The sequence below is a fragment of the Morus notabilis genome, unplaced genomic scaffold (assembly GCF_000414095.1).
Source record: "Morus notabilis unplaced genomic scaffold, ASM41409v2 Scaffold1289, whole genome shotgun sequence".
NCBI lineage: Eukaryota > Viridiplantae > Streptophyta > Magnoliopsida > Rosales > Moraceae > Morus > Morus notabilis.
The window spans coordinates 170,027-197,468 of NW_010356868.1; the positions used below are offsets into that span (position 1 = coordinate 170,027).

A 27,442-nucleotide genomic window follows, 5' to 3' on the forward strand; every position below is an offset into this window, starting at 1 on the left:
AAAAAAAAAAAAAAGAACATTAAGACGGCTTACCAGAGCCATGAATCTATTTAGTCATCGTCAAAGTCGTCATCAATTTGCAGAACCTCATCAGTAATTCCCCATAGAGCCCTTGTTCTTTTAGAAACATGATCAGAATCCCCTGATGGGTAGTCGACAGAAGGATTAGTAGGAGGAACTTCATTAAATGTTTCGTGAATTCCGCAAAGTACTACAACATGATTGCCCTGGCAGACTTCGTGTTAGCCACCCTGTGCATATTCCCCTACAGTTTATAAACACGAAATAAGATGTGCTACGTTCTTATTTAATCAATACAAGTATAAATCTCATCAAGTCGCCCATGCTAACAACAAGCTAACAACAAGAAAGCCCGACTGGAATTTGTACAAGAACCAAAACTTAGCATAAATCCTGTGATTCGTACTACTTATCATATGTTCAGTTCACAAAAGAACTAAGATTTCTGATCGTCCAACATCACCAATAATCCCCACAGGAACACGAGCCATCTTGAAAATGGTGAAATCTGTTTCCGTCTCGGATAACAATCTTTCGCTGGGAAAGTTTGGAGACGAATTTCATAAACGAGTGACAGTCCCCACATATTCGGAGGTTCTTCAAAACTTGAATTGGACACCGATCTGGTGTGTGCATGATCCCATACAAAACTGCAAGCTTCTCACTGTGGTAGTGAAGCTCATCCTGTTTCTGCTCCTCTTCGACGTCGTGAAGAACAGAGTTTGTATCTGGCAGATAACCTGTTGCTTTTAAGCTCTGGTACAAGTCATTCAGTTTTGTGTTGATCTCTTTAAACTCATAATGTGCCTTATCCCCCATTCGAAAACAATGCACCTTATTTCTTATCTGAATCCAGCTAACTGCAGGTTCTTTGGAAACTCCATCGTCTTTCATCAACTCTCTCATTTCCCGTACCTTCTCCCACATACCTTGAGATGCATACATATTTGATAATAAAACATAGGTCCCGGATCTTTGCGGCTCCATTTTGAAAAGCCTTTCAGCCACTCTCTGGCCAACTTTGTTGTCACGGTGGATCCTACAAGCAGCAAGAAGGGCTTTCCAAATTGCCGAATCTAATTTCACGGGTATGTTTTCAATGAAAGCTTCGGCTTCAGTTAGCTGCCCTGCTCTGCCAAGGAGATCAATCATACTGGTATAGTGATGAACCAACGGGGTAATTCCATAATCTTGGCTCATGGAATTGAAATACGCACTTCCCTTTCTTACAAGTCCAGCATGGCTACAAGCGGTTAAAAGCCCCAGAAAAGTGATTTCATTTGGCAAAACCCCAGAACCTCGCATTTGTTCAAAAATCTTAACAGCTTCTTTACCTAATCCGTTTTGTGCACAGCCAGCTAAAACAGCATTCCATGTTACAATATCTCGGTCCGGCATCTTTTCAAAGATGTAAAGGCCATCTAGACTCCCACACTTGGAAGTACATCGTCATCAGCGCATTACACACGCCCAAGCATGAATTCAGTCCAAGTTTGCGGATCATGACATGTATCTGTTCCCCAAGTCTTGTTGCACCAAGACTCCCGCAAGCACTTAGGAGGCTTACAGCTGTTAATTCGTTTGGTTTCGTACCTCTGGCCAACATTTCAAGGAACAACTTGAAGGCAGTTTCTACTTTCCCTGCCTGCTCATAAGCTGATATGATAGAAGTCCAAGATACCACATCCCATTTTGACATCTTATCAAAAATCGTTTGAGCTTCCTTCAACATGTGCTTGCGCGGAAGACCAGTAATGAGCGGGTTCCAAGATATACGGTCTCTCGCTCGCATTATACTGAAAACTTGTGAAATGTCTTCTATGTTTTTGCACTTTCCATACAACGAGATCAAGCCATTTCCGACAAACAAATTGAATTGATACCTTGTTTTGATGGTAAGTGAGTGTATCTGTTGACCAATCTCAACATCTCCAGACTTTGTACAAGCAAAGAGAACAATAGTGAAACATGAACGGCTTAAGTCGGTTCCCGATCTATGAAGTTCAGCAAACAAATTCAGAGCTTCTATGTATTGTCCGCTCTGTGCAAACCCAGATATAAGGGCTGCCCAAGAAGCAGAATTGTGAAGGGGCACTCTCATAAACATATCTTTTGCTTCTTCAAGCATTCCGTTCTGAGCATATCCAGCGATAATTGCATTCCACGTAACCACACTTGGGTTGATAATCTCATCAAACATGTGTCTGGCTTCATGAATATTCCCACTCCGAGCATATGCAGCCATCATCGTCGTCCGTGTAGCAACTCCCTTCTCAGTAGCCCTCTCATACAATGAGAGGGCGTCATTTAATCTGCCACGTTGCGAAAACGCCGCAATCATTGTGGACCACGTGTACTCGTTCCTTTCAGGCATTGTCTCGAAAAATTTTATAGCACTATCCAAGCTCCCGCTTCTTGTGTAAGCATTCAAAACCGTCATCCCCACAACTACATCATCCTCATATCCTATCTTTACGCTGAAAGTTCTCAAACTCTCAACCAATCGGTGCGCTTTAACTCCAGTCACCGCTGATAAAGCAACAACAAAGATAGCCTGGTCCGGCCTCATTCCACACCTCAACATCATCAAAAACAGGCCCCACGCCTCTCGATACTCGCTCGTCTCAACATACCCCGAAATCATAACCATCCAAGATACATAATTCTTCTCCTCCATTTGATCAAAAACCTCACGAGCTTTACTCATCATTCCACAACGACAATATCCCGTGATCATTGAATTCCACGACGCGATGTTTCTCTCAGGTATTTCATCAAACACCTCTTTAGCTCGCTTCAGGTCACCATTTTGCACGTACCCACTAACCATGGCATTCCAAGAAACGACACTACGCTCCGGCATTGACTCGAACAGGCTCCTAGCTTCATCCACGAGCCCATGTTTCGCAAACCCGGTCAACAAAGTCGTCCAAGTAACGACATTCTTGCCTTGGAAAGAATTAAAAAGCGCGCGAGCTTCGGGCAACAGACCGTTCCGGGTGTATCCGGTGATCATGGAGTTCCAGGAGATGGAATCTCGTTGGGACATTGAGTCGAACACCTGGCGCGCCTCGTGAACTCGGCCGAGTTTGGCGAGTTGATGAATCTTGTTATTGCATTGGATGAGATGGGTTTGGGTTCGTCGGGAAGGAAGAGGAAGAGCCGATGAGAGCGAGCGAAAATGAAGGAGACAATGATGTCGTAACATGGAATATAGCGGGAGGAGTAATTGTAAAGTCAAAATCTTTTATTGGTTTGATATCTACGATCTTTTATTACATCTTCCATGCTTTTTGTTGGAATATCGGTTTTTGCTCCCTCTTTATCATGCATATCATTGTGAGTTATTGAAAGAGATGGTGAAATAAGTCACTAATTGGATGGATCTTTATAATATCGTGCATCCTCATTCGTTGAAAAATGGGAGAAAAGAAAAGAAAAAACGCAAAATGATTATGTCCTTTTTCAGCGTATCGATAACAAGTGAAAGTGCAAGTCAGCAAGCTGCGCGCATTCACAATTTAAAATGAAATATAATTATCACTACTAAAAAAAAATTAATTATATGCAAAATATTAATTCTGTTAAAATTAAGAGAAAAGTTGACAGAAAGATTTTAAAGAGATAAACTCATGAAAGAGAGAAGAAATTTCTGATATTAAAATACTGATATTAAAAATACATCAAATGACATTATTATATATCTACGTGTTTTCACGCATTGCGCCGGTCGTCAGTTAAAAAAAGGTGGACAGCGACTATCAGCCATATTCTTTACTGTTACAACAAATACCTAATATTAATGACTACAGTACTTGTATTCTATTGCTTTTCATCTTTAAACCATACCTTCGCTTGCTTTGCGTCCCATGTTTCACTAGTAGTCTTCGATAAATTCTCTGTCAAGTACTTAATATGCCCTACCGGTTATTCTTAACCGTTACATATATTAAAATCCAATCAAAACGTAAAATATAAAAACTTGATAAAAATACGAGGGAGCTTCGCAATATCGGTAGGTCTTTTTTTTTATTATTATTTTAACGTACCAAATAATTCTCCAAAGTGTAAAACTCTTTTCTTTTTCTTTTTTCTTTTAATGTACGGGCTATGATTATTAGTCATGATCTCCATGTATAATTGTACATTGGATTCATCACATGTATAATTCTACGTTGGATGAATCTCTTGATTCATATTGTTGATTATATATGTGTGTATATATATATATCAGTGTCAATGATCAACATTTCATTTTACTTTTTCTGTCTCCCATTTCATGAATTAGTATATCTTTCGAGTTCATGAAGATATAAATAAGCGAATATTCTTAAGCAACATGATCGTTTACATATTAATGGAAGACTGCTAATTTTCATTTACACTTTTTGCATATGTATCTATACTCATCTACAATATTTGAGTACTTTACATAAAAAAATAAAAAATAAAAAGAGGACATTTTAGGTGCTATGATACGAAATATGTCTTCTGGGGCAGTTAGAAGGAAAAGGGGAAATGAGAAATGAAAATGCAAAAATTAAGGCATTATATAAGGCTTATCTATACAAAAAAGTAAAATGTTTTCTTTCCCAGGATATATGATCAAGTGTTCTTCTCTAAAACGGATAGTGCAGGCGTCAAATAGTTATTTGCTTTGTCAGGCAAATGAGCAACCTGCATAGACAACAGATAGGGGTTTTAGCATTTGAGTCCACTGATTTTTTTGTGATTTGGCACTTTCATTGCTAAACTTTTTTTTTTTCAATTAACTATAATCATTAAATGAAGTTAAATGCTACTATTTGTAGAACTAAGGACTAAATTACCAATAAAAAACATTCAGGGATCAAACTACAAAAAGTTCAAGGGGCATGTATGCTAAAAATCGAAATTCGAGAGCTATTGATTATTTGTCCCCTTACCAGTTCATACAGTTCCTTTCCCTGCTCAGCAACATATTCATAACATACCTGCATAGGTACCCAAAAATTTAATAATAATAATAATAATAAATAAATAAATAAATAAAAAGTCCTTGAGATTCATCCAACGACCCTGATAAAAAACCAAACAAGATTAAGTTGTAAACGTACATCAAAGCTCTTGTTCCTTGCAGTGGAATCATGCAAAGCCTTCACACAGATATCAGCCACATCAGCACAGCTGATTCCCTGATCGAATTAAGAAAAAAAAATGGTTGAGAATTGAATATGATCACCCCTAATATGATCGTAGCTAAACCACGTAGAATCGCGCATATCAATCAGAGAATTCACGACTCTAGCTAACCTGAGAAATCCTATTTCCTTGATCAAATATGAGTGCACGTTGGCCACCAGGTTCTTCCTGCATAGACCAAAAGTCAATATATAGCTTTCCTAATTATATTTTATGATGAATTGCAATAACTTGATCATGAAGAAATAATGTTTGAATCCTTCCAATGTTGTATCAAAGTGATAGACTCCAAGTAAATCACCGCGTAATGGAACACAACTCTACGAACAATGTTGAACAAACCATCTATACGACTAATTACCGATGAGGTACGACCGAGATAGAAGATAAAATCTAAATAGAACTAAGAGAAATAGATGTAGAACGCGAACTCAAGAGAAGGAAAACCAAAAATAGCACTGTTCATTCACCAACCGTCACACATTGAAAATAGAGTTTTTGGCAAACTAATAACATAATAGGAAACTAAACCAAACTATAACAAGGAAACCTGATAACCATAAACTAATACTAATAACATAAATCCGTAATTAAATTAAAAAAATAAATAATTATTCCAATCTCCGTCAGTACTTCCCTTTCATCATTCAAATGCAATGATTAGAGATCCCACAAAGAATTCAGAAAGACCAAAGAGACAATAAAAAGATCAGCTTTCAGTTACAGCTTAAAAATAAGCAAAAAAAATTTACCTTTAGGGGTCCAGGACGAATGATTGTGTATCCTAGTCCTGATCTTCTCAAGGAATCTTCTCCGGCCTACAGAAATTGTGAAAATTAAGACATTATACAAAATAAATAAAAAAGAGAGAAAACTCTCGTGCAGGTAAATATACTCATCGCCAATATGCATATAAATGTAAAGAAATTGTTGATAATGTTAGTGGGACAAGAGCAGAAGAATAAACTAACCCTCTTGGCTTTAAGAACCTGCTCCTTCCTGGTAGGTTCCAATCCTGATCCAGTGCATGACACCAAGATAAAGTCCGTCTCTTGTCCGGTCTAGAATATCCATTATCAAATAAATTAAAGCTGAGGCAAACATATGCAGACCTCTGAATTTAAGGGAGTTTACCATCTAATAACTCCAAAATATTTCACATTAAAAATAGAAAAAAAAAAAAAAAAAAAAAAAAAAAAAGGTCTAAAAATCAATATCGTTCTTTTTTTTTTTTTTCAAGAGAAGACTCTAAACAACACACACAGGTGTAAAGGTGCTTACAGGCAAAGCTTTTATGTATTCCAATATAAGCTTAAAGCTTCTTGGATCTTGATTGGCTCCTGCAGGCCCTTCGACAGGTTTCTGTAGAAGATTAAGAGAATCGCTCAGAAGACATAACGGTATTATGCTATCGAGTGAAACATGATATTGCCAAAAATAATGAGACAGGACAATATAAAAATTTATATATATATATATATTTTTTTTTTTTTTCTTCAAAGAAAGCAATGTATTGGAAATGTAGACTCAACTTGTGAAGATGCATATCAGCACATGGTCGTAAACATGCAAGAATATGCATGTATCTGTGTATTCTCATGAAAAATAATCACATTCCATGTACTTGAGTTCTAAAGATGCAACTTTTTTCGCCGTCCATTTGAAAGCATTCATCACAATAAAATTCACAATCATGCACATGTTTTCTCAACCTGTTGATCTCAAGATCTTGAACAAAGTACAAACCTGTCTTCTGGGTTCAAACCGTATGGTCAATGTGTGTATAAGAAATGGATCTAATGTTGGATCATCTGGTTTCACAGGGCGGAAGGACGAAAATGGTACTCTCACCTGTTAATTGTAGAATTGGTTAAATTATGAGAATTGCAATGAATCTACAACCATCTACAGAAAGGGATCCTTACCCTACAAAATCCCACTTTTGTGTTAATTCGAGCAAAATACAATTTACTCTGAGATGTATCTGATAAGGGACCAGCTTCAAGAATCAAAACATAAGATCTTCCGTTCCCACCAACCGAGAGAACCAGACCTTCATACCTGAACACCCACGATTATTGGTAATACAGCTTTTGCAGTTTAGGCAAATAAAATGAACACAATTAAGAATTTGAAAGTTGCATACCTGTCAAGAGTGCGACCAAGAGGAAGCGAAAGCTTCTTTGTAAGTTCGACGTACCCTCCCCGAGTGAAAACATAGCCTACAATAGGATCCAAAACAGAGATAATTTTTCCTGAGAAAGTGGAAGTGAAAATGATAGAACACTGATCTAACAAGAAGAATGAAAGAAGGAGCTTTTATTTTGAGCCAAAAAAGAAACTTTTCTTGATAAAAATCACCGATACAAGTAAGTAATAAACGAAGCAAAGGCTGTAGTTAAGAGACTATCCAACTCTGCAGTCTGATAAGCACCCTTTACATTTTACATATGCGAGAAGAGTGAAGAAAGGGACAAAAACAGGGGCTGCTGGTGCACACATGGACGTCGAGTCAGCGACTGAGGCCCATTTGGAGAATTGACATGGCAACATTAGTGGGGGGAGGGGAAATTGGCATGAAGGCTGGCTAGAAGTTTGGAAGAATGTGACGCAAGCGAGGCTGGTTGTTAGTTAGTTAGTTAGAGTATTGAGGGAATAAAATGTGAGAGGAGAGAGATGATTGTTATGGATCATTTTTCACAGTTCACAGAACTTAGACGAGCTTAGCTCTTGGGAGTGCAAGGGTCCCTCGAATACCCCTTATCCTTGTATTCCTTTTGAGTATTTCTCTTAATTTGAGTCTAATTCAGCTATTGATCGATCATTTTTGCCTCAATTTTCCTGTTGTTGGTTGTTTGCTTGAGTCGTCCGTCTTATCACAGTCTTGGTTTCCCAAGCCCAAATGAATCGCCACAACAATTAACTAACTCTCATCAGTTGTTAAACTCTGTTTATTCTACTAGTATATGTCTAACAAACTCTTAACTGATTGTAATAGAACTACTGACCAACTTGAAACTCTGCTAACTTACTAACTAACCCGAATCCTATCAGAATACCTTGTTGAACAAATAGCAAATATTGAAATTCAATAATTGATGGAGATCTTTACCTGAAAAGACGGCATCTCCAGACTCGGTAAACTCAAACTTAGCATCCATTCCTCCATCATACTTAGAAGCAACCACATCCTGAAAGTACGTTCCCTGACGAACTTCCCACCCGGCCAATGACTCTTCAGACTTGAACTTGGCAAGCAGGAGCTTGCTTTTGCTGCTTTTCCCCGCTCGTATTTGAGCTAGCTTGTTGTTGTAGTCCTGCAAACACATAATAATAATAAATACAAAATGGAAAAAGGAACGAATTTTCATGAGATGAGGACTCATTTTAATCACCGGGGAGACCTGAAATGCTTTGCTGACGTTGTAGACACCGCGGTGATCGACCCTATAGAGATCCCCGGTGATGGCAGAGCGAGCGGTGGCGCAGTAGATGATCTTGTTGCAACCTTCCACAGCATCCATGAGGGTGGAGGGCTCACCCACGTCCCCAACAACTATCTCAACTGATCTCGGGAGCATGTCCAACACTTGCTCATCCGCCTTTCTCACCAATGCCTATTTTTATAACATGTAAATGTAAAACTGTATGCTACAAATTTACAATATCAATTGTTTTCTTTTTTGCTTCTCCTTTTTTAAGTAGATCGTCTAATTTTAGGAGGGGAATGGGAAATTGCCATTATCATATATCACATAACTTGCGAAATTTAGGTACAAGAAAAATTAACTTGCTATTTACAAGAATCCTGTGTTATACCCATCGAAAGTAAACTTCTACAAACCGTTTGATTTTCATCAAATTATGATGTACATACTACTGGTTTATAATCCCAAGCACGGAACAATGAAACCCCGCATAATTTACTCTATATAGCGCATATGGCATAACTATTATATAATCCACATTACATACAGACAGAGTCACAGAAATATTTGTCTTTTAAAATAATTAGTAAGAAGGATTTATTTTGGTTCATTCTTATAGTCCCTGAACTTAAATCTCGGTAGAAATAGTCCTAAAAACTTTCAGAAAGCTATAATACCAATCTGTAACGTGTTAGAAACTTTCTAACAATTTTGAGATTTTTTTTTTTTTTGGGGTGTTTTCTCATTTCTAGGATAGGAACCAAAATATACTAGTCTGTCAAAGTAGTTTTACATTAGAAATACTAATCTCTTTTATGAATGAATGGAGGGGAAAAAAAAAAAAAAAAAAAAAAAAAAAAAAAAAAAAAAAAAAAAATGGAAAGAAAAGAAAAAGGTGTAGTAGTAGGACCTTGACGGAGTAGCCCCTAAGCATGAGCTTACGGACGACAATCCGACCGATGGTGGAGGTGGCGCCGACGACGAGGACGGTTGTGTTTTGTGCGCCGGGGATGGCAAACTCACACATGGGGCCTTCCCTTATAAGGAGTGCGTCAAGTGCTTCTCTCTGGTCTGGTCTGGTGGTGCTTGATATCTGTCCCAGCCCCGAGAACTTCCTCCAAACCTCGTCCAACAGCTGCCTTGACCTCCTCCCCAGCCCCACCGGGTTCACGTCCTCCAGATCCAACAACTTCTGCTGCTTCTGTTTCTTGTCGCTTTCACTGCTACCTGCATTGGCCTTGTCGTTGGCGTTGTTGTCGTTTTTGTTTTCCACGGCCAAAAGTGGTTGTTTCTTGTTGTTGGTTGTTGTTGATGATGATGAAGATCTTCTCTTGTTCTTCTTCTTGTTCTTGTTGGTGTCTGGAGAAGTGCTTGCTGTGACAACCCAGCTGGGAGTCTTCATGCTCACCGATATGGATATGGGTTGTCTCCAACATGGATACCCATGGGGGCTGTTACAGTTGCTGCTGCTGCTTATGCTTCTTGTTGCAGTTGCTGAGGAAGCCATTATTCTTTCTATTCTCTTTGATTTCCAGAGGAATTACACACGTCATGTGTGTTAAATAATGTATTATTTATATATACATTATATTCTAATTTGTGTGATTGGATAATGCTGAGAGTTTGTTTTTATGAGAGGAATAGGAAAGATGAATATAACACTGGCTGGTGCGGTTGGTTGGTTGGAGGACCACAAATGTCAGCCACAAAATTTGAGGCGTGTATTTGGCTATTGCGTCAAACTATGAAAAACTAGAAATACCCAAAGAGACACGTAGAGTAATTTACTCTCTCTAATTCGTTGACGTGTGTTTGCCGCTCCTTTTTTTTTCTTTTTTTTTTTTTTTTTACTTGGAACCTTATATTTTAGAGAGATTCTCGCATGCACCTTATAAAATTTTTCTAATCATTAAATTTACATATTTATTTTTTTTACTTTTGTGTGATTTTATGCAGATTAAACGGATAAAAAAACCTAATAAACAATTAGTTAAGACTCTAAATCGAACCATTAACAACGGAGGGCAACTAAAAACAAGGATCTTCATTCAATTATTTACAATCTCCACAATGTAAACATAGCCTCAAAAGAACTAAAGTACGGGGATTTATATAATGATTTGAATCATGGTTCATGGTTTACTACAGTATTTTCTCTCACAAAAAATACACGTAAATTAAAAATGGTTTTAATCTCATGATTCTAATCCATGAACCAAACATCTCCAAAATACTTCAATATAGTGACAGAAAGGGAGACTAAAAAGGAAAATTTGATATTAGGAAAAAAAAAACATAGAAAAAGAAAAAGGAACCAAAGGAGGAAAACTTTATATTAGCAGCTCTTCGTCACATCATTCCTCCATAGCAGCACCTCTCTGTGAGTCAGACTGCTGCTCCTCCATCCTCACAAGTTCTTTCAGATCCCTGAATATAATTCAGGAAAAAAAAAATGTTCAATAAATTCATTACGAAATCATCAACAGAAGGAGAGAGACGACTCTTGATGATGAAAGGTTAATTCACAAACCTGCAGCGTGGAACGTAGCACACGGATTCTTTGCAAGCTCGAGCATGAAGTTGGAGAAGAAACCACATTCTCCTGCAGAGAGCACAGCCCGCGTGTGCACGCGTTTTGCATTGTATTTCATGATGGAAAAGCCCCCGCACCATTCAACAACCATGGTACGGACACAGTGCAGCCCGACATTGTGATGCATGCGCCACAAGATCAAGCATTTTTGTTAGCTGCAAAGTTAAAAACCAATAGTATCAGCTTTTAAGTGAGAAGAAGACAAATTCTGAAGTTTGTGGTAATGCAAGGAACAACGGATAGAAATTAGAAAGAAGCAATGCTACACAAAATATCCCAGCAATGAAAGTCATAATTTCATAATAAACATCTACAGTAGTCTAGAAAAGTATTCAATGACAGAAACCAAAGTTATGACCCAAAAAATAAAAAGAAGGAAAAGTAATCCATATTATTAACTACTAGTCTTAAATGAAATTGTGCGTTCAGTGCCAAATACAAAATCCTTTCATCTGCAAGTGAAATAGTTCTCTATCATGAGAGTTAAGTTACTGCAGCGATATGAACATATTATAAAACTAATTTTGAAAAAGAAAAGAAGGTCCAGAAGAATAAGAAGAGGAAATACTAAGAATAATAATCTTGGTTGTGTCCAATACATGTCATCAATTACGACTAAACTCTCAGGATATATGGTAGATTATTGACAACCTCCAAAAACAAAAATATTGCATAGATAAGTTTCAATTTGACTTTTATCATGTCCAGATTATTAGAACATAAAGCAAAGTCTGCTTTTGCAAATATAGACTAATTCGTTTCATTAATTTGAATCATAACTCAAGTTTTTACTACAGTGCTTTCTCTCGCAAAAATTTAAATTTAATTTTTTTTTTGCTACAGTATTTTTTCTCACATGAATTTACTTTTTAATTTAAGTTCTTAACTCAAAGGAGCGAAACGTACGAGACCTTAATCCCTTCTCACCACATTTTTCTTTATTTAGTCATGAAATAAATGCAAATACCAAACTGCAATAGACACACAACTCATAGATGACAAAGTGCAGGCGAGCTATTCATTCCGACTGCAGAAAATCTTAAACCACAAGAAGAAAAATATAAACAACCCGCTGAAGTAATCTCGCTTCGTCGTTTTTCTCATCGCAATCGGCCGGAGATGGACGATTATACAATCTATGGGGATGCTGACTGTTCCCAACCTTCAGATAACAAGCATTGCACAAGTCATTGTCGATGCAAACAGCACAAGACCATACTGGACCGGTTTTGACATAAAGACAGCATATATGGCAGCTTGTCACGAATGCGGGATCAAATGAGTTGTTATCCTCATGTTGTTGATTATTGCCAAAGCAAAGACACAACAACAATGCCCCATTTGTTTCATCGATTTCACTCTCAAGAATCTCACTTTTGCCTTTTGGAATCAGCAGGATGGTTTCACCAAGCTAAAGAACAAAAAGTAATTAAATCAAAAGTTACAAAACTCCATACCAATATAATATAATGAGACGGAAAGAAGCGACGAAAAATTTGGGGGTCAAAACTAGGTCGTGCCCTAATTCTCCTAGTGGTGAATGGTGATCGAGTGGTAACTGAGAAATTAGGAGACTGAATTGGATGGAATTAAAAAAAACAGAGTCATTAGCTGGGGAAAGAAACCATGTTACGAAACCCTAGTAGAGAGAAACAAGCATAGCTAGAGAGAGGAGGCCAACCTGATAGAGAGCGGAAGTGATTGTAAAGCCTTGTTGATGGAGACGTGAAGAATCAATGGCGATCGCCTATTTCTCGGCGGAGGAAATTGAAAAGAGAGAGGTCGGTTTGAGAAGGAAGAGAAACCTAAGAATTTAGGTTTTTAAAAAAATAAAAAAATAAAAAATAGTTCATGGATTAGAATTATGAGATTAGAACTATTTTCAATTTATGTGTATTTTTTGTAAGAAAAAATACTGTAACGAACCATGAATCATGATTCGAATCAGAGTACGAATTCTCTTACCAAACGTATTATAAGTAAACAGCTATTTTGGAACACCTTTCTTAATAAATGAACGAATTTTTTATTTTTTAGATAAGTAGTCGAACATTTTTATTTTAGTAACACATTATGGTTCATTTAGTTCGTTGATTTTAGTTTTTAATTTAAGTTGAGATATGATTTTATATGAGAGTTTTTTACTGTAATAAAAAAGTTAGATGTGACTATTTATGAAAGCTTTTTACTGTAGTAAAACTCAAATTCTAAACTAGAATCGGTGAAATGAACAGGGTCTTTTTTCCGTAGTCAATCAATAGAGCTACAACTTTAGGTTAGGTTAAAGAGGTCGGCCCAAGACCCATTATTATTGGTTCGGTTCCTCTCTAGCTTTAAATTTTTTAGGCTTAGGGTCAGGCTGGACCGAGCCTCTTTCTTTTAAGACTGGCCCAGCCTAAATATCATATTTTTATAGATTTTTTTAAAAATACCTTATAAAATTTTGGGCCCGAAATTTTCCTTTGGGCCACCGGGCCCGGCCCAAGCCAGGCGGCCCAAACTTACACCTCTATCAATCAATGTTAGACCAACGGTTAATTAATAATTAACCGACTCATTATTATAATTTATCAATGATTTGTCATTAATAAACATGTGATTTGTTGATTGAAGTTGATTAATTACTAATTGATTTCGGTTAATTATCAACTGATATTGATAAATAATGAAAAATTATCAAGTTAATCAGTGATAAACTTAAATCAATTAGTGATTGACTGCTAAATCAATCAATAATTGACTACTAAATTAATCAATAATTAATCTCTAAGTAAATCAATGAAATGATCATTTTGCTAATTTTACATCAAAAAAAGACCTCTGGACATAAATAAATTTAAAAAAAAAAAAAAAAAAGCTTTCTAAAACATTAAGTACCCGCATGAAATTTTTAAAAACCCAGAATACCAAACTCATATCTTAATATAACACAAGGTACCAAAATGATTCGGAGACGTTTTGGTTCATAGATTAGAATCATGTGATTAAAACCATTTTTTATTTACGTGTATTTTTTGTGAGAGAAAATAGTGTAGCGAATCATGAACCATGATTCAAATCATGATTTGAATCCTCCAACCAAACATTTCTGCTTTATTAATTCTCTAAGTTTTTTTAGTACAAGCATTAGTAAATTGCTGTTGGAGGGTTTTTTTTTATTTCTTTGGCTAGAAGCCGCTATGTAGGGATTTAAATATGAGCATAAGCAAAAACAAAAAATTGAAACTCAAAATCACACGTCTAACGGAGATTACAATATGAGCATAAGCAATAACTCTGAAACAAAAACAAAGAATTAAAACTCAAAAGCACACCTCTGATAATAAAGAACAACTAAATATAGGAATCTTCATTCAATTGATTATATATATATATCCAAACGGAAATGAATTGCTACAATCATGAAGAAACTACTTATTCCTTCCATCTTTAAATAAGAGCACATTCTACAAAATGGGTCAATATACTGACTGAAAGGGAGACAGGAAAATTTTATATTAGAAGAAAAAATTAAAAAAAGAAAAAAAGATTCAAAACTACTCCCTCTCAAATTCCTCTGTAAAAAAAAAAAAAACATTTAGACAGATTAGAACAATTTTATAGTACACTTGCCACCCTGGGATGGCATTGGACTTTTAACTACGAGACCATGAAATCAAAGAATCACCAAATTAGGCCAGAAGACATACACATCAGTGCGCCAATTTCTCCGACGGGCATGGTTAGCCACTGTTGAAAGAGGACGGAAACAGTCGATAAAACTTCACTTGTTTTTCTCTCGAGGGAGAAACTCGTGTCGATGAAGAACGGAAAGAAAATACTCCCCTGAAAGCAAATCTGCTGTACTGAAAAATGCATATCCCCTTCCAACCATCTAATTGCTCCACTGTTGCTGCCGCTACTGCCTAGTTTCCAGCAGCTTGTTAGCAGAGCAGTAGAAAACTATTGTCTAATCTTCTTCCCCCACATTCTCAAGGATTTATCCAAAACATCCATATTTACATATACAATTTGGTCAACCAGCATTGCTCGTAAGCTCAGCAGCCCTCTGTCTCATCATCTCCATTACGGCAGCTCTTCTCCGTGAGTCAGACTGCTGCTGCAGCCTCCTCAAATGTTCTTTTAAATCTCTGAATTTAAAAAAAAAATGTTTAATCAATTTATGGTGTAATCATCAACAGGAGAAAGGAGAGAAACGAGGAAGAGGAAAGAACCTGCAACGTGGAACATGGCACTCTGATTCTTTGCAAGCTCGAGCATGAAGTTGGAGAAGATACCACATTCTCTTGCAGAGAAGGCAGCCTCCAGATGCACGCGTTTTGCATTGTATCCCATGACGGAAAAGCCCCTTCACCTTACGACAATTGGGGTACTGACATAGTGCAGACCGACATTGTGATGCATGCACCAGAAGATCAAGCATTTTTCTTAGCTGCAAAGTTAAAGCCAATAGTATCAACTTTTTAAGCGAGAAGAAGACAAATTCTGAAGTTTGTGGAGATGCAAGGAAAAGCGCATAACGAAGCAATGCTACGCACAACTTTGCAGCAAAGAAAGTCATAGTTCCATGATAAATGCTACAGAAATCTAGAAAACTATTTCATGACAGAAACCAGAGTTATAGACCAAGAAACAAAAAGGCGTAAACCACAGAATTTACTAGTTCTAAATCATGTAATGCATATCAGGAGCATCAATTAAAAAAAATTCTCAAGTATTAAGTTGAGAACAGCAGCTATGATGCAATCCAGCCCCAAATACAAAATCCTTTCATCTGCGAGTGACATGGTTCTAAATCATGACAATTTTCGTTACTGCAGCCATATATGAAAACAGTATCAACCTATGACTAAAAAAGAAAAGAAGGAAAAAAAAAAAATTCTTGGCTGAGTTCAATCAATGCATGTCATTAACTTACAATTAAACTCTCAGGATATAGTACCTTATCAATGTCTACAGAAAAGCATTTACACAGATGATTATGAAAACGTAAAGCAAAGTCTGCTTTTGCAAACGTAAAATAGTTAGCAAAGTATAGCAAAAACGTGACCACTTTCTATAAAATGCAAATGCTACTCTCTCTATCGCTTCCAACCACGTTTTTCTTTATCTAGTCATAAAATGAACAGAAGCGTCAGACTTATGTGAAATAGGGAACATATAGACAAAAGTTGTGTGGAATAAGAAAATGCAAATACCTTTTCAGCAAAATAATAATAATAATAATAATAATAATAATAATAATAATAATAATGACAAATAAATAAATATAAAAAAGCAAATACCAAACTAAAGAACTTATTAGATGACAAGCACAGATGAGACTCCTTCAGACTAAAGAAAATCTTTAACCGCGAGAAAGAAAATAAAAAGCACCTGCTGAATCTGCCTTGCTTCCTTGTTTTGCGCATCACGATCAGCTGTTGAGGGATGATTTGTCAATTTATGGGGATGCTGACTGTTCCCATCCTTCTGATAACAAGCATTACATACATCATAGTCGGTGCAAACTTCACAACGCCATCCTTGACCAGTTTCGATATCAAGATGGCATATATTGCACGTTGTCACAAATGCAGGAGCAGTTGGGTTGTGAAGATGGTAAAGGACCATCATTGACGAATGTTTAGCCCGTCGAAGAGTATCATATTGATAGTGATTGCCTTGGCAAAGACTCAAAAATGCCTGTCTAGTGTCGAAGAATTCACTCTCAAGAATCTCATCTTTGTCTTTTGTATCAGCAGGTACGTCAGTAATTTCCACCTGCAGGGCATAGTAATTCCATTTGAATCTCGAATAATACTATAAAGAAAATAAGAAATCAATTCTGAAGATGGTTTATTACGTTTAATAAATAACAATATAAACTAAAATCATGGGATGATAAAATACCGGATGAAGCGCATGTTTCTCCCTCTGATTGATAGGGTGTCTTTCTCGTTCTTCACGTTTCTGCTCTGCTTCATAACACCTGCCATTAAAAGCATTACAAAGATGAATATAATAAAGCAAAATAGAAAACTGCAGCAATCCATACCTCATCCTTTCTCCTTGTAATTGATTTGCTATCAATGGAAAGGGTTTTCTTATTTATTTAAAAAAATAAAAAAATAAAAAAAACTAAGGCCTAAATCAAGGTAGAATAAATGGGACAGCACAAATTCAGTCCATAAAAAGTGACGCCATCACATCTATGTAACAACATGGGCACACTGGAACAGGCAGGAGAGATGACAGAAAAAAAAAGTGAGAATACAAGTTACACTAAGAGATTAAAATAATGCGCATGTTCTAGAACCATACAAAACAAAAAGTTTAAAAGCAAGGAAGAACCCAATCAACTCTTAATTCTCGTAGAAAATAAAATCTCTACAAGGCAATTATCAAATGAAACTCAAGTGTCGGAGTCAAGCCAATCTCTTTAAAAGATACCCTAATCACATTGCTCATATATGAAGAGACTGTAATGGAAAAAAAAAGGTGGTAAATATTCGAATACTTCCTGTTCAACAGATCAGACACCCAAAAAAAAAAAAAAAAAAAAAAAAAAAAAAAAAAAAAAAAAAAGAAGAAGAAGAAGAAGAAGAAGAGAGGAATTGAACTCACTTTCTAGAAGTAAAAGCTAACAAAAATCAAGTTGACAACACAAATACAAACTTGAGAAGAGTTCTTACTTGTCACAAATCTGAAAATTTTTGCACTGATCGCAAAACCAACGATTTCCAGATACCATTAAAATGCAACAGTGAGAGCACGCATGCTGTAGATGAACCATTATAAAATCTTCCTTCATAGGGCATATGGTTTCACCAAGCTAAAGAACAATAATTAGATCAGTAACACACCTTAGATTATACTGATAAGAACTGCAATAAAAAACAAGTCTCAGCTGAAAGATCAAGATTGAGAAAATTACTTTATGCATCAGTAGCAGATCCTTCGAGGCATTACCAGAGAGATCAGACTGACCGGATGCTTTCAAAGCTCTTTTTGTTATAGTCTTCTTTGTTGTTCCTTTCTTATTTTGTTTTCTACCATCCTCTTCTTGACGGAGTTGATAAATGAGATCCTCCGCAGCACCAGGCCAGTAATCACCATCAAAATATGGCAGCCTAGCTGCAGTGACCTTGGCTTTGCACTCACCAGTAGATACAAAGAAATGGTCGTATAGATTAGTGAGATCAACTACAATGTTTTCCTTTGCAGCTTTTCTAAGCATTGATAAATACCTGCAGTTTAAAGATATTCAAGCATGTGAAACACGGATTAGAACATAATTAACCTCACGATACTAAACACAATAAAAGAATATGGAAAGTTCTTTGAAATATTAAGCTCACCACTCCCGGAGCTTGTCAGATTTTGGTGTTTTCTGAATTTCAGGGTGGCAATATAATATGTAATCTTCACCCTTTAATGGAGGACAGGCCCATATATAACAGCTTGTGAAGCCCCGTTTTTTGCAGTATTCAAGGTATCCAATCTGGAAACAGTATCATATAGATCCTCAGAGGATTTCATTAAATGAAACACAACATCAAGTACAACAAAAAGAGCGCCTACAACACTTACCAAAATTTCATGATAAACGAATGTACGGAGAGCCTCTCCAGTTACTGCCTTAATCTCAGGCCTGAAATACTTGACAGAATCCAGATACGAGAGATAAACACGGCGCTGATTTGGAAATTGGGCTTCAGATCCAAATTCTTGGACATACATGCCAAATAAGCATACTTCCACACCTTCAATCTTCTGAAACAATAAAATTACCTAGACGAAAAATTTTAATACATTAGAGCCATTCAATACTATATACATATAATAGAACTTGCTTTGCAAGTATTTAAGACTTGGGCAAGCAAAGAAATGTAACAAAAAGTAGATCTGTCATCCAACCTTAGATTTATAGGGGAACTCAGTTGGATAATTCTCTTCCTGAAAAATTTCAAGAAATCGCTGCTTCACTTCTAATTTTTTGTCGACTGAGGAAACAACTCTAACTACAAGTGCTTCCGCTCCAAGAACCTAACAGCAACAAATAGAAGTAATCAAAAAAAAAAAATACAGAAAATCCAGAAATGTCAGAAGCCCATAAAATGAAAAAATCAGCAGCAGAATTATCACTAAAGGGAACAAAAAAGGAGGGGAAGGGGAACTGTGGAACAAACTCAACCATAATATCTAAAGGAAAGGAACCCAAACACCTCAATCAATGGATTTTTCCAACAAGAATTACGTAAGAATTCGAAAAGAGATTTGTTCCTTAGCACAGTCTATGCCAACATCAAGTCCTTAAAAGCCAAATAACACTATCCGCACAATCCACTTATTTCCACTATTCAAATATAATATTTAATGTATGTGTATAAATTCAAAGTAGGCAATATATACGCTTATCTTAGGAAAAATAATGTGAATCTAAATAATTTTGCCATGTTATCCTTTTTCGATGAGGATCTTCAGCCCAAAAAGAGGGATAATAAGGCACAATCAATAAATGAAAGTTTTCTTTTTCAGCATGTATAACAAGTTCAATAGACATTTACAAATGAAGAAGACAAGTGCCCCGGTAACCACAATCCCACATATAATCCCAAATGAAAGGATGGTATAAGAATACCTGGTCATAGCTTTTTCCTTGAAGTTTAGCCCTCTCTTGCCTTTCATACCTCAGTCTCTTAAACAACCGTTGTTCTATATGGTCACTGAGGATAGTTTTTGGCAAATCTTTGGCTCCAAGAACAGCACTTTGTGGCAAGGGCTTACGTTCTCCCCTTTCAACCTCTTGTATATAGCAATTAGGGCAAGTGTATTCAGCTTGCCCACCATCATTCCTTCGACCATTGAATAAAGCACAAATTTGATGCTGCCAAGCTTCACATTTATCGCATTGAACCCACTGAAATAAAGCATTTGAGGCAAAAAGAAATATGAGAACAATGGTCCATAGCAATAAAATGAACACATAACAGAAAAGTACATACCCATTCTTCAGTCTCCTCATCATTTTTCTTCTTCTCTAACCTTGCTTTTGGAATGCCAGTCCCATCAACACTTATAGTATCTCCACGGGCCTCATTGTAGCATGGAATGCAGAAATAATGCCTTGTATCACCAGCACCCACACAATAATACATTGCATTGCGTTTGATGCGAGCACCACAAGGTGTACAATATATTGGTGGTGGTTCAAAAGTAAGCTTCTCAACTGCACACAATTGACAGGAATTCTCACTCATCGCGTGCTCCATAGCTTGGTTCTTCTCAGCCTTTGCTTTACTCTGGCCCAAACAACAAAACAAGAGAGAGAGAGAGAGAGTGTGTGTGAATTACTAACTGAAATAGATATCTAATGCAATATTATAATATTTGAAGGACAACGACTACAGCAGATCGTTTATAAAATATAAACGACAATGAGAAAAGGTAAAAGAACCCCAACAAAGAATAAAATAAAATAGTCAAGTTATAGAGCATGAACTACCACTCATGCAGCTGGAGAGCATAATACTGGCCCATTCACTTGAAAAATAGGACTACCGATGTTGGACAATGCATTGCATTATCAGTTTACATTAATTTAAATTATTTTTGCTTTCTCTATTTTAATGTGTTTTCAAGACATTTGAAGCCAATATTCATGAGCCTTTTATGTATAAAAATAATGGGTATAACTCGAGGCTATAGAACTTGTAATAGCCTCTTGAAAATTGGTCCTCAAACATGAAACAATCTGTAATCTACTATCCACTCTCAGTCCTAATTCTCCTTTTTCCTTTTGGAACCAGGACAGTTTGTTGGGCGAAATCAGGCACATGTAATTTACAGCAATTTCTTCCACTTTCTTCAAATTTTAGGAAGCAACTATCTCAGCATATAAATCCATACACTAAAAGATTGACAAAGTAGAATAAATTTTTTCAGTAACAAAATACATAAATAATTATCAAAGATAATGCCCAAGGCTTGATAGTATCTGATTTCTGGTCTTTAAACCAGCTATCATCAAAGCAAAAGCAAAGATCTGTTATAAAGTTTGGGTCTTTATTTGGATACAAGCTCAAAGAAAGGAAGCTAATGCGATGTTATCTAGTCAAAGAATCAAGGGTTGATTTTCCCTGCTTGGTGTGTGTGACGTGATGTCACGTCATGTTTGAAAATGTGCCTTGGTTTTGGTTGAGAACTACTCTGGTTTGGGTACTAGTAAGTACCAACAAAACAATTGTGCTAGGAGAAGCGCACAATTTGTCTTGTTTTGGACCTAAATTAAGAAAGGAATGACACAACTTTTTGAGATATCTTTCAGAAAGTGTTATTAGTTATGGCAGAAGATGAAATCTAGGACTTCTCTATAGGTTTCATCAGCTAAGACTTTGAATGTCCTCTCTCGACTTTTTCTTTGAGTTTGAACGCAATTGTTTTGTTCAAAATTTTATGATGGTTTTGTTTTCCTGTTTTGGACCAAATATTGAAAAAGGAATGGCCTGGCTTTTTGAGATAACTTTCAGGAAGAGTTATTAGTATGGCAGAGGATGAGATCGAAGACCTCTCTTCAGGTTTCATCAGCCAAAGCTTTTGAGAATGTTCCTCTCTTGACTCTTTCTTTGAGTTTGAACACCATTGTTTTGTTGGAAATTATATTATGCCTTTTTTTCAAAGGAGAAGAAAAAGAAGAATATCCCTAAGCAACAAAATTGGAAGTACAGAAAATTTAAAATAAATCAAATTAAAAAGGCAGCCTATGCAGATCCTGGACATACCTGGCCAACCCACTGCCTCAGGCCTGTAATGTGCTCTCTTACTTGCTCAGGAGTAAACAATTCAGTCAATGAAACTCCCTTTATCTTTGGCTTCCCAGACTTGGTTCCAGATGCATGTTCTACAGGCTGTATCGTGTTTTCTTGCTTAGCCAGTTCAATCTCACTCTCGTGTTTGACACTTTCTTGGTGGGCAGAACAAGCAGGATCACCATACTTGACAGGTTCATCAGGGCCTTGGTTGCCGCTGTCAATATCTTTCTTCAACTCATCAAATCTCTCTTGCCCAGAACTTGCAGGAACTTCCAACTTCACTTCTGACAGCTCAGGTTTGATAGGCAAAACAATCTCAGGTTGCTGGAACTCGAGGTGCTGGATATCCTGAGGCAATTGGGGTTCAGCAATCAAAGAAACTGATACAGGAGCACTATTACTCTCAGGAACAAAAGCCTGAGAAGACTGCTCTAACTTCATGCGTTTCATAGAAGGCTGTATGTCTTCTGAAGCTTCAACAACCGGGATTGAAACCATTTTTGTGAAGTTGTCTCCATTATCATAGGATTTAGAAGATTCCCTTACTGCACTTGGCAAAGCAGAATCAGATGCCATAGAATTCCGTGACTTATTCATATGTGTAGCCAAAAAAGCTTTCACAGGAGCACAGACAGGGCAAAATGGATCACTACAGTGCTTGTGATGATGAAGCAATCTCCTGGTATGATGGCATCGTGCATAAGTGCATTGAGGTAAAGAGCATTTTTCAATATGCTTCCACAATTTTTGGACAGTAATACAGTTATGTTCTTGACATTTTCCTTCTGGAGCTGAACACCGACGTGCATGGCGCAAGAACAAAAGCCACCTCTGCTGATTTCGATACTGTTTCTCAGTATTTGCATTGACAGGTTTCCTTGTAGCAGTTACTGCATGTTGGAGATCAGCTGAACATCTAGAAGCAACATTTTGGCCAAGGATAGATCCATCTGATGCTAAATTATTGCGCTGAGCTTCATCCTGCCCAGATATCCTCTGATGAAAATCCTCTTGCAAATTCTGTTCATGCATTATTTTTCCTCCTCTATTACTCAAGTCCTGGGGTTGAGGATGCCATTGACCGTGCAATATTGATTCTGATTGAGCTCCAACAGAAACACAGTTGAAATCATTTTGAGACTCTGCAATCACTTCATGGGCATGTAATGGTTGTAGCATTTGCTGAGAATTCTGAGGCAGTGATGAGCAGACATCTTGCTGACTAGATAGAAGAGAAATCTGTTGAGCACCCCTCAAATGACCCTCAACGGAGTTCTGGAATTGATTCTGTATATCAGACAATTGGAACTGCTCTGGAGCATGTGAGTGCAGAACCTCATTATGGTGCTCTACAGGCTCACGTTTTACTTGATTACTTACGTCAGATGTCAACTGAGACTGACCAAAAGCATCATTGTTTAACAAATGTTGACCTTGCTGATTTTGCTGCTTCAACTGGCGCTGCTGGTGAACAAATTGTTGCTGTTGTTGAAACTGATGAGGCTGTTGCTGGAATTGCTGCTCTTGATGAGGATGGAGGATACTGTCTCTCGAAGATATTGAAGGTTGAAAACTCATCTTTTCCATCTGATCCATTGGTTGAGGCTTTATATGGGCAGCTTGTTGTGTGTGCATATTCGACTGATTACCTATGAGAGCAGAGTTGGTTTTAGATATAGGTGACAAAGTAACTGAATTCAAATTCTGAGAATTCATCATTGATCCAGAAGATGTTGCGGAACCATAATAGTTGCCAGACCCAAAAGAATCAACATTGCTTATTCCATACCCATCACCTGATAAATAAATTATTCAATAAGAGAACACTTCATGTCATAGTAGAACACTAATACACGATTTCTATAATAAAGCAGAAGATACACAGAAACAAGTAAAAGGAATGAAGAATCACATGAAAATTTATACACAAATTGGAGGAGAAAAGAAGAACGATTGGGTGGAGGGTTGGGAGGACAGAGAGGGAGAGAGTACCTTGCATCACTGGCCGCTGATGTTGTTCAAAGCGATGTTGCAAGGGTTTGGGTGAATTAACATATGATGTGCCAGTCAGATACCCCTCTGAGGCACCATGTTCATTCACAAGTGGTAAATTATTGCCCATCAACCCTAGCCCACCACTGAGAGCCCCATTTGAGAACCCATAAGGTTTCTGTTGCATGTTAGACCTTATTCCACTACCTAATTGGCCACCAAGATTGTGCAATATACGACTGTTCTGACCAATATGTGGCTTTTGCTGTTGCGGCTGGGACACCATGACAGATTCCACAGTAGATAACCCACCACCATTACTCGAGGATTCTGGATTCATGTAGGACTGATTAGTACTGCTAGTAAACCCAGGAGTGGGAATCATTTGGCTTGTAACTCTTTGCACATTCATTGACGACACATTTCCTCCAGGGCCAACGGAGTAAGTGGCAGGAGACTGCTGATATCCATTTGATACTTGACCTGAAAAAGGAGATTCTGTAACACTGGTCTTAAGCAAAAGGATTAGCAATACATAAGAAGAATTAAAGCCAAATATTACCGTCAGATCTATTGAAGGAACCACCAGGTAAGCCACCAGTCGGTAACATGTTTCCAGTGTTGAAGTTATTGGGTGAAATGCTATTACCTCCTCCAGTGGAAATCATGGAAGTATCCATAGAAGAAGTAACCATCATGTTAGAATTCCCACTGTGTGACATGCCGGGGGTCGGTATCATTGCACCAATAGGAGATGAATTACTGACAATCTGTGGATATTGTTGATTTTGATTATTTATGGTCGGACGCTTGATTAGATGAAGTAAACGGATCTCCAGCGTGTCCAGGTTCATATACTCCTCCTGGAACAAGATTTGCAGAATCGAGACAGAAAAAGAACTTAGCTTATTGCATCAAGATACTCTGAAGAGCAGAACGAGAATAAAAAGACATCTGTTTCCAGACTGTAAAATTTATACACACACATATATCCATTTTTACAAGCAAAACTAACCATAGTATGAGCAGTTCTAAACAGACCCTCCTCTAGGCGCTTCACAATATCCTTAAACCTCTTTCTGTGCATGTCAGTAATTGGCTGATGGTGCCGCTGCAGTAAGAACTCATAGCTGGAAGGTGAAAATCAACAAAGTAATTAGCGTTCAGTAAATAAGTAGTAAATTAATTTTTTCACGATCAAATTGTGCTACAAAGATTAAGAGATTCACACACAGATGTCTTTAGATTCCCACGGTATCACAAGCATTATGAAGTTCAATAAAACAATACGTCTTAAGGAAAGAAAAAAATAACTATGGAAGAAACAGGTTTAAAGCACTAATAAACTGGCATACATGGAAATACGGGAACATAATCGAAAAAAATACCTATGGAAGAAACAGGTTTAAAGCACTAATAAACTGGCATACATGGAAATACGGGGACATAATCGATTGGGAAAAAAAAGGGTCTTACATCTTCTCCTGCATAAATGTGCGTGATCGTAAAAGCTCAGGGTCCATTCCAGTCGGAGTACGAGGAGGGCCACCTAGATTTTGCATCTGAGGAGGAAGAGCATTGCCATTCTGCTGAGGCAGAACGGGCAACTGAGTGCCCGCCTGATTAGGTACTTGTCCGGAGATTTGTCCGGACATGTGTGCCTGCACATTCATCTTCTTTATTCTTCACCACGTTGCCCCTAACTACCAAGTACCGCATTACTCAAAAAACACAAAGAAGTTTTCCGAGTTGGTCGCCTACGCATGCTCTTTCAATAACTTACACCATCCACGCTACATAAATCAAATCCTCCAGGTGCCAATCCTATATATAACAAAGTAACAAAGTGAAATTGACGTCATGAAAGCTTCTAAACAGCATTTTCCCACGATCGATTGCTTTGCTCAAACACAGAGTTACCAACTCTTTTACAAAGCCAGATTCAAATTATGAAAGCTTCTAAGCAGTTGATCAATTGCTTTGCTCAAACACAAAAAGTTGCTAACTCTTTCTATCTATGGGTATAAGTGATCACCGTGCGGAACAACATATTAATATCGGATGGAAAAAGTCAAAATTAGAGACTTACTTGAGAGCAAAATTTACAAACAAATAAAGAAATGCCTATTTCACATTGAAATTACAAAACTTCATACAAATACAACGAGACATTAAGAAGCAACGACCATGATCCAAGTTGCATCAGCTGGAATACACGAATCATTGAATGAGTTAAAATTGGGGCCAAAAATAGATCGTGCCCTAACTTTCTTGTGGTGATTAAGGGACAATTACGCAATCGAGCAATTAGGAGACCAAATTGGATAGAATTTCACAGACAAAGGAAGTCATCAGCTGCAGAATCGAATCAGATTACCAAAAAAAACCCTAGGAGAGAGAAAGAAGCAGAGCTAGAGAGAGAGCGCGCCAACCTGATAGTGAGCGGAAGCGATCGGAAAGCCGAATTGACGGAGGGCTATTGACGGCGACGTGGAGAATCGACGGTGACGAGCAACTCAACGGCGATCGGCGATTTCTCGGCGGAGGAAATTGAAGAGAGAGAAAATAGAGAGAGAGAAGTGGAGAGAGAAAGTCGGTTGAGAAGGAAGAGACGCCTAAGAATTTATGGAGACACACGTGCGAATTGGCACGAGCGATAAAGAGAGAGATAAAAAAAAGGCAAAATCTGAAGGCAAAGAAGAAAGAAAAACCCGAAGAGTTCGCACGGCAAGAACATAGAAGGAGAAGAACACGAAACCGAACGAGAAAACGCAGTCGCTAAGATTGAAAAGAGAGAAGAAAAACGAAATTATTATTATTATTATTATTATTATTTAATAATCAAAATAAGACCATTATTATTGTTTTGCCTTTGAGTTTATTAATTAATTGAACGATAATAAAAAGACACTCACACAACAGAGAGAGAAGAGGCTTGAGGCTGAGAGCAAACTCCGAATTTGGGTAAAACTTACTTGGGGTTTGGTTTTTCTTTTCTTTTTTTAAGAGGTCAAAAATAAAAACGTATTTCCCACCTAAAAAAATACATTTTTCATTTGTACCATCTAACAATTATTTTGCTACATACTTCTCAAAAAAAATTATTTTGCTACATAAAAAACAAAAAATATGCAGTATTTACTAATAAAAATATATGTGTGTCAGGAAATTAATTGAATAGTATTTTTAATAAACTTGTGCTACGAAATTCATATATACAAAATAACAAAATTTTTAAGAATTTAAAGTAGTAATAATAATGACTTGGAGATAAAAGAGTAATAAGAGGGAGAGAGAGGGAACGAAATCAATTTTTTTTTTCCACAACTCAAATTTTTTACGTGAGACAAAACATTATAACAAAAGAAGTAAAATTTAAATTTAAAAAAAAAATTATAACAAAAGAATTTAAATTGTAATTTAAGTTTACTTTT

At 37.0% G+C, this 27,442-nt stretch overlaps 3 protein-coding genes and 1 long non-coding RNA gene across 5 annotated transcripts; all 4 read right to left on the minus strand.

The window, feature by feature from the left end:
* Positions 1-230: 230 nt before the first annotated feature.
* On the minus strand, positions 231-3,311 carry LOC21393745 (pentatricopeptide repeat-containing protein At4g02750). The gene is given in 2 exon segments (XM_024162789.1): positions 231-1,458; positions 1,460-3,311. Coding segments are annotated over 2 exon segments (2,748 nt in total). The 5' UTR covers positions 3,230-3,311; the 3' UTR covers positions 231-480.
* Positions 3,312-4,493: 1,182 nt separating this feature from the next.
* On the minus strand, positions 4,494-10,229 carry LOC21393746. Of its 2 annotated transcripts, none has more exons than XM_024162718.1 (13): positions 9,541-10,229; positions 8,598-8,819; positions 8,315-8,519; positions 7,349-7,424; positions 7,128-7,263; positions 6,949-7,053; positions 6,484-6,564; positions 6,174-6,263; positions 5,955-6,020; positions 5,314-5,370; positions 5,118-5,195; positions 4,947-4,994; positions 4,494-4,698 (listed from the first exon to the last, which is right to left on the minus strand). In XM_024162718.1, exons 1-13 carry the CDS (start codon positions 10,135-10,137, stop codon positions 4,627-4,629), a joined length of 1,833 nt encoding a protein of 610 aa, XP_024018486.1. In that variant the 5' UTR covers positions 10,138-10,229; the 3' UTR covers positions 4,494-4,626. The 2 variants fall into 2 exon arrangements, with proteins under 2 accessions (XP_024018486.1, XP_010087083.1); XM_010088781.2 differs by having other exon boundaries at positions 8,607-8,819; positions 9,541-10,228.
* A 584-nt stretch (positions 10,230-10,813) lies between these two features.
* LOC21393747 lies at positions 10,814-12,614 on the minus strand. The gene is made up of 3 exons (XR_002901795.1): positions 12,293-12,614; positions 11,161-11,378; positions 10,814-11,057 (listed from the first exon to the last, which is right to left on the minus strand). It is a non-coding gene; the product is annotated as an uncharacterized LOC21393747 (long non-coding RNA).
* Positions 12,615-14,625: 2,011 nt separating this feature from the next.
* LOC21393748 (histone acetyltransferase HAC1) lies at positions 14,626-26,777 on the minus strand. Its single transcript, XM_024162763.1, has 17 exons — positions 26,441-26,777; positions 25,485-25,832; positions 25,024-25,138; positions 24,571-24,871; positions 24,009-24,491; positions 21,987-23,812; positions 20,211-20,507; positions 19,847-20,125; positions 19,123-19,251; positions 18,796-18,996; positions 18,564-18,706; positions 18,140-18,452; positions 17,898-18,037; positions 17,116-17,194; positions 16,600-16,986; positions 15,438-15,655; positions 14,626-15,353 (listed from the first exon to the last, which is right to left on the minus strand). The coding sequence occupies exons 2-17, from the start codon at positions 25,679-25,681 to the stop codon at positions 15,239-15,241; spliced, it is 5,223 nt and encodes a 1,740-aa protein (XP_024018531.1). The 5' UTR covers positions 25,682-25,832; positions 26,441-26,777; the 3' UTR covers positions 14,626-15,238.
* Positions 26,778-27,442: the final 665 nt, after the last annotated feature.